At 55.4% G+C, this 7,492-nt stretch overlaps 1 protein-coding gene across 1 annotated transcript; it reads left to right on the top strand.

The window, feature by feature from the left end:
• Positions 1 to 3,602, top strand: BSX (brain specific homeobox). Its single transcript, XM_080568076.1, has 3 exons — positions 1 to 1,520; positions 2,516 to 2,712; positions 2,861 to 3,602. The coding sequence occupies exons 1-3, from the start codon at positions 464 to 466 to the stop codon at positions 3,104 to 3,106; spliced, it is 1,500 nt and encodes a 499-aa protein (XP_080424202.1). The 5' UTR covers positions 1 to 463; the 3' UTR covers positions 3,107 to 3,602.
• The last annotated feature ends 3,890 nt before the right edge of the window (positions 3,603 to 7,492 follow it).

The raw sequence follows: 7,492 nt of genomic DNA, 5'->3' as shown, positions 1-7,492 counted from the left end.
TCTTTCTTTTTTTTTTTTTTTTCCTCATCTATTTACCATTTACCAGCTCATCCATATGGAAGACGCGGCTTACACTTCCTGGAGAACTGTACTTTTAGGACTAATTGATTCTGGTAATTAATTTGTTCTACCTGCTGGATCAGATGGAAATGCTGTCCGTGTGCCCAAGGATTAGCACTTGCCTTTCTAACATCTTTCTTAATTATCTAATAGCATGGGTTGCGCGAATTCTGGCTCTATTAGAACACTTTTACTATTAACGGTAGTGATTGGAATTGTGATGACAACTCGATTTCAACAAATTAGAGCTTAAAATCAGGAGATGAAGGAGAAGTGCCTTCTTTTAATTTCCCTGAGTTTAACATCAATAATTAGAGCAATTTTCTGAGATGCGAAGCGAAATTATCTCGGCTATGATGTGGTATATCACCCTCATTTTAGCAAATTGACTCCGGGGAAATGAATGTTACAGATTAGGGGGGAAAAAAGACAAACAGAGGAAAGACAGAAAAGAAAAAAAGGGAAAAAAAAAAAAGAGAAAAAAAGAAGTGTTAGCACAACACAGAACGGGGAAAGGATGGGAGCAAAACCCCGCTGGGACACAACCCGGGCAGGAAGGCACAAGGTGTGTGCGTGGGGCCAAGTTGGGAGCGGAGTGTGGGACAGCTCGGGAAAGCGCGACACCCCCAAAAATTTCTACGTTAAAAAGATAACAAATGGGAGTAAAAAACCCAAAGGGAAACGACCCCCCCAGCCCCTCCCCCGGGGGCTGAAAACTCCCCAAAGCCCCGCGCTGGGGCAAGGGCTGGGGGCGGCCGCGCTGCACGGGGCTGGGTGCGCGGCCCCGCGGTGGTTCCGCGCCCCCTCCGCGGAGGCTGGGGGGGGCCGGGGGGAGCCGGGGGGGGGCCGGGGGGCCGCCCCCTCCCACCGTTGCTCCGCCCGAGAGCCCCTGCCCTGCGCCTCAAAGGCGCGCAGCGCCCCGCGCAGCGCAAAGCCAGCCGCCTCGCCTCCCCCGGCGCTTCCCGGCCGCTTCCCGCCTGGGGGAATTATTTCTTATCGGTGTTTTTTTTTTTTTTTTGGCCTTATCTGGTCTTGTTTGATTTGTTTGTTTGTTCGTGTGTTTGTCGTCGCCCTTAGTTTTGCTCCTTTTGCTTTGTCCCGGGACGCGCGGCCGGCCGCCCTCTCCCCCGCGGCAGCCAGCGCGCAGCCCGGCTCCGTCCCTTCCCCGCTGCCCGGCGAGGGGACGGCGGCGATGAACCTCAACTTCACCTCGCCCGTGCACCCCGTCTCCGCGCCCCGGCCCACCTCCTTCTTCATCGAGGACATCCTGCTGCACAAGCCCAAACCCTTGCGGGAGGTGCCCCCCGAGCACTTCCCCGGCTCCTTGGCCTCCCGCGTCCCCCTCTTGGACTATGGCTACCCCCTGATGCCCACCCCGACCCTGCTGGCGCCTCACCCGCACCCTGCCCTGCACAAGCCGGAGCATCACCACCACCACCCCTATTTCCTCACCGCCTCGGGTAAGTGCGGCGCTGGGCAGGGGGGCACCCACCGAGCTCTGCCGTCGAGCCGGGTGGGAACGGAGCTCCCAGCCCCGGGAGCAGCGGGGACAAGAGGCACAGGGCTCCGGATCCGTCCCCGTCCCCGTCCCGCTGCGGGGCTCCGCTCCGGATCCGGATTCGTCCCCGTCCCGCTGCCCGGCGGTTTCGGGGAGCCCCGGGCTTCGTTACCGGGGAGAGGAGCCCCCGGCGCCGCCGCTTTTCGTTCCCTCGGTGAGCCGAGATCCGGAGCCCGGCGACCCCAGGATCTCCTACCTGTTCGTTTTTTTTTTCTTTTTCAATTATTTCTTTAGTTTTGGAGTGATAACATTTTATTTTTTTCCCCGCGCATCGCCCACTCCGGATGGGGTCCGGGCTTCGGTTTTCCACCTCCGACAGCAACGCTGGGGTCGTTCCGGGGCTGGGAGATGCTGGGAGAGACTGGGATACGCTGGGAGAGACTGGGGGAGGCTGGAGGATGCTGGGGGCAGCCCCTTCCCGAGGCCGGTTCCCCGCTGGGGATGGAGAGACCCCGGCGAAGTTTTTTGGCCGGGCAGCCGGAGTTGCGCAGCGGAGTGGCCGCGGAGCAGCGCTCTGCCCCTGCCCACCCCCCTCCGGGCCTTTTTCACGGCTCCCCCTCCTTGCCCTGGGTGCTTTTCGTTTGGGTTTAATCTCGCGGAGGGCTCCCGTCCTCCTGCCGACCTCGCCGCGCTCTCTGCGGCGGGGAGCCTGCGGGCTGAGCCGGGGCGATGCGCTCGGCCAGGCAGAGCAAAAATAAAAAGAGAAGCAACAATAATAATAATAATAAAATTTTAAAAAACAAATTAAAAAGCAGTGAAACGACCTCAGAAAACGAACTGTTGATATCCGGGGGGGGACGAGGCTCGGGGAAAGCCGCCCCCCCAGCCTCCGCTGCCCTCCGGGGACGGCTCGGGCCGGCCGGCCGCAGCCCGGGTGTCCGCCGCGTGTCCCCCCAGGAGTGCCGGTGCCGGCCCTGTTCCAGCCGCACGCCGCCCCCGAGCTGCCCGGGAAGCACTGCCGCCGCCGCAAAGCCCGCACCGTCTTCTCCGACTCGCAGCTCTCCGGCCTGGAGAAGCGCTTCGAGATCCAGCGCTACCTCTCCACGCCCGAGCGGGTGGAGCTGGCCACGGCTCTCAGCCTCTCCGAGACCCAGGTACGGGGAGGCAGCAGCCTCCGGCAAGGCTGGCACCTCTCCCTTCCCCCCCTGCAGCCTCCCCAGTTCGTTTTTAATTTTATTCTCTCTTTTCCACGCTTATTTTTTATTTTTATTTTTAAATCCTCCCTGCGCTCTCCTCCCCCAGGTGAAAACCTGGTTCCAGAACCGGCGGATGAAGCACAAAAAGCAGCTGCGGAAAACCCAAGACGACCCCAAAGGGGCTGGGGGCGAGGAGAGCCGGGGGCAGAGCTCCCCCGAGCCCGAGCTGCCCGAGGGGGCCGCCGCCGAGCCCCGCAAGGGCCCCCCCGGCCCCTTCCTGCTGCAGGACCCCGAGGACGAGGTGGACATCCTGGAGGACGGGGACCTCCTGGCCGCCCCCCACCGCCTCTAGGGCCGGCTTCGCCCAGCCCCGACCCCGCAAATCGCCCCTCGCCCCCCAGCCTCCAGTAGTGCCGGAGCCCGGGGGGATGGAGGGGGGGTGTTTCTGGCTGGAGGAGGTGATTTGGGGAGGGAGGGGGGGGGACACACAGCACGACCCCTGCCCGCAGGGGTGAAGGCAGCGGGGGGCTCTGCGGAGCCTCCACCTACCCCCAGCGCCGCCCCAAACCTCAGCCTGGTGGGGAGAAAAAAAAAAAAAAGCGACTTTCCATTTAAATTTTCCTTTCCCTTGGAAATATCGGACTTTTCCCCGTTCCCTGACTTTTCCTCGGTTTTCCAAGGAAAAAACGAGGGCACCGGGAGCGGCGGCCGGGGGTGCCCCCCCCAGCCCCATAGGACCCCGCCGCCTCCCTCCGGAGCGCTGTGGGTCGGGTTTGGGCCCGGGCAGAGCTTCCAGGGAAGGCGTTTTGCTGGCCAAAAGAATTGTACAAACGCCCTGCCGAGATCCAGGTAAGCCAGAAGTTACCCTTGCTTTCCTTCCGAGCCGGGGAAGGGAAAGAGGGGAGCAGCAGGAAAAACTCGGACCCGCCGGGGCTGCTCTCAGCTAGCAAGAAATATTCTGCAGCTCGGAGAGCCACCGGCAGCGTGATTTCTTCACGGCTCCCAGGTGTGAATCACCTGCAGGATCTCTTTATTTTTTTTCCCCCTCCGAGAGCCCCGGACCCGGCTCTAGGTTCTGCTCCTTTCCCCGCCCGCACCTGCCCCGCCGCCTCCCCGGGCTCCGCACTGCAGTCACCGCCCGTGCTCGCTTTGCCTTTACCTTTCTGCCAGGGAAATGGTTTTAATTTCCAGGTAAATCACGGGGTTTTATTTTTTTTCCTCCCCTGGGGTGAGCTGTCGGCCGGCGAAACCGCTCTGCTCCTCCTGGGGCTTCCCTCGGCTAAAACTCGGGTGCGCTCCGTCGGGGTCTCTTTAGGTTATCTTTTTTTTTTATTTTCTTCTTCTTCTTTTTTTTTCCTTCTCTTTTTCTGTTCTTTCTCTCTCTCTCTTTTTTTTTTTTTTTTTAAACGGGAACTAGATTTGGTTGTCCGGTAGCACCTTTCAGGGTATTTTGGACCACGGGACATGCGGTTTTGTGAGGGAAAATGCGTCCCTGTTTAATATATAAAATACAGACGACTGAAACGTGTACGTTTCCTTCCTTTCCGCGGGTTTCCCTTTATGTTTTTTACACGTAAAATAATAAAGATTAGACGTTGCGGGAGGGGAAAACAACACCCAAACATCTATGCAGAAAATAGCTAGCTGTCTTTTACATTTATTTATAATTGTAAGTACCTCCAGGACAGACATTTTAATTAAAAAAAAAAAGAGGTGCACCTCCCTAAAACCTCTCCACATCCCGGCTCTCCCCTGCCCCGGCTGCAGGCAGGGAGGTGAGGGGGGAGGACTGGAAAACCTCGCCATGCGGCACAGTGCTAAAAAAAAACCAAAAAACTCCCCGAGTGCCAGGTGTTTTGTTCGTTTTGCTCTGTGCTGGTTGCCAACCTCACCTGGAGCGGGTGTTTAGTCAGGAGTTATTCGAAGTGAGCTAAAAGAGGAGACCCTGCGGTGACATTTATGTGACAGATCTCTCCTGGGCACCTTTGGGTGCTGCGGCGCTTTGCGGTGCTGTGCGGTGCTGTGCGGTGCTGGCCTTCCCACCCACACGGAGCTCAGCAGCTCGCATCCGTTGTTCGGGTGGATTTTGGGCTTGGGCAGCAAAGTGTTTGGAGAAACACACGAGAAATGCCTTCAGGTTAGTGAGGAAGAATGTTAGGAGGAGGGGAGTACAGAATCATTAAAAGAATTGCACCTGAGTGAACGGGGAGACTGCAAATCCTGATTCTGTATGCGCGCAATTCCTTTTATTTGTGAAATGTTCACTCTGTTATTAATGCAGACATTAATAGCCATATTAAGAGCATATAAAATACTCTGATGCGGAAAGTCCACAAAGAAAAAAGGCAGGAGGAGGTTAAGCACAAGGACAGAGGTTTTGGGGCGCGCACACGCAACACTGACTTTGTGCGTTTACACCGCGCTTTTGCAAGGCGACCAGGGGATGCGGAGCAAGCTGGGTGTCAGCCCGGGTGCTGCCGGGCTGTGCCCTCCCAGCCCGGTCCGAGGGGGCAAGGGGCTGCTGGGCAAGCGGGGGTGATGCCACTGCACCGAGCTGAACCCCCAAACCAGTGCTTGTTGCCATCACGGTGGCAGAGCCAAGGTGATTTTGCTTGCAGGGGGCTGTGCCCTTCCAAAGCCTCCTGGCACCCGGGTGCCTCGCAGCCCCCCGTCCCCTGTCTGCTGCTGGCCGTGCCCCCCCGGGATGTGCCAGGTGTACGAGGAAGGGTCAGGATACGACCCTGGTGCTGCTCGAGTCTCCGCTGCCTCTCCCCTGCAGCGACAGGAGCTCGCTTCCCGATGTGTTGATGCTGATCAAAAGAAAATGTATTAATCCCCAAACGCCGCTCCGCCTTCCCCACTCCAGGCTAACATTTAAAACTACAGGTGTGTTTAAAACCAAAGCCGCTCGCTGTTTGTGACAAATACACGCACAACAACCACCCGACCCCAGAGAAGCCCCTGTCCCAGCCTGGACACTGCAGTGGTGTGCACCTTGCGGATAACGGGAGAAGGTTTTGGGAACAGGCTGCTTAGCCCAGAAATCTGGGTGCAGACAAGGGCTAAATGAGACTGAGGCAGAGGAAGGAAATCACCACCCGAAACAGCCCCGTCCTTAGGAGCCAGCTCCTTCCAGGCTGGGATGCGACGCCTGCGACAGGAGGCTGCAGCCTCTGAACTGTCTGGTGAAGCTTTTGGGAAGAGGTTATCGTGTGTTCGGAGAGTGGAGGTGGTCCCGGGAAAAAGGAAGGGATGGGGAAATATTTTGCTTGTTTATCCCTGAGATTTGCTCTTAGAATATGCGAAACGAGTTTTTATTCCCTGGTCCTGCCTTATGCAGTGAGAGCTGCTGACTTTTTCCTGCTCTGCCTTTGCTGCTCTCCCCAAGAAGCTTGAGGAGTAGGAGAGACGTTGTTTGAAGCTGGCTTTTTTTTAATTATTATTATTATTTTTATTTTATAACTATTACATCTTTGCTTGGGAATTGCTGTGTGGAAAAGTCTTGCAGGAAAAAATCGATCTTGGTGGATTTCCTATTTTTCAAGATATCCACTGAAGTCTTGATTTTGATTAAGGATTCTTCTGTGTGCTTTTTGAAATGAAATTGTTTCCTGTTAATTTAATTTACACTTAAGTGGTTAATGTTTGTGGCTGTTTTCATTAAATAAAGTGTAGATTGCTCTGTTAAATCTTCCCATGAACTTTTGCTTTCTGTTTTTATTTTGAGCATTTTCTCCTCTGCTGTTCTTAACGTTTTTAACTTTTTTGGGACTGGAAAGCTGTCCCCCCCCCCCCCTTTATTTTTTCTCTTTCCATGTAAGCTGTATGGGCAGTTGTATAGCAAATTATTTGCAAAGTCTTGCTATGAAACAAATGTGTGGTATCAGCCCTCAACACAGTGTGGATCGTCACCTGGTGTGGGTGTAAAAAACCCATGGCCATGCCTAGCAAGTGATCCAGGCATTGCGTGAGCTGTGTAAAATTCTTTTTACATCTTCCTCTCGTTGCTTCTCTGCTGGCTAATGGATGCAGTGATTTCTTTCCATCGGCTGGCAGAAGTGAAGTTTCTGCAGGTGGGCCACGAGGAGGAGCAGAGGATGGGTGGCTGTGGGTGGGATGCTGAGCACGGCACTGCGAGCGTGAGTGCCGCAGCCTCCCAAACTGATGACTTTGTTCTTCCTCTATAGTTGCAGTAACAAACAGCCTCACCCCAATTAACTGCAAAGTCCCACTTGGATGGTCTTACTCAGCTTGGAAAGTAGCTTATTTCTGTCTTAGATTTATCTTGTTTCTATACCATAATAAGCTTAGATGGAACACTTGCAGCTCTGTTGCTAGCACTGCCGTGCGGTGCACTTGGTGATAAAGGCAGGTGGACGCAGAGGGTATGGTTAGGAGAAGAAAGGGTGATCCCACAGCGGACTGCAGTGCCTCTTCAACCTGGCAGTGCACAGACAGTCGTTCAAGAAGTTGGCTTTAACTCGTGTTAATGAGGTCGCTCTGTGACACAGGTTTCTGAAATGCCAGGAGCAAAGGCAAGCTGCCCAAATGTGGTGCTGCTCTCGGTTCAACTATTGCTGAGCCCACTCACCTTGCTTTCCTAGACTCCATCTTCTCCACCGCTGTGCATCACGTTGGCTTTGCTGCGGCTGCTGGAACAAACCCTTAAGTGCTCCTAGTGACACGCAGAAAGCCAGCACTGTGGCATTACCTGCAGCTGCCCACCCTGTGCTCACGA

Source organism: Anser brachyrhynchus, assembly GCF_964034855.1.
Source record: "Anser brachyrhynchus genome assembly, chromosome: 25".
Classification (NCBI taxonomy): domain Eukaryota; kingdom Metazoa; phylum Chordata; class Aves; order Anseriformes; family Anatidae; genus Anser; species Anser brachyrhynchus.
This window is presented reverse-complemented; position numbering and strand designations above follow the sequence as displayed.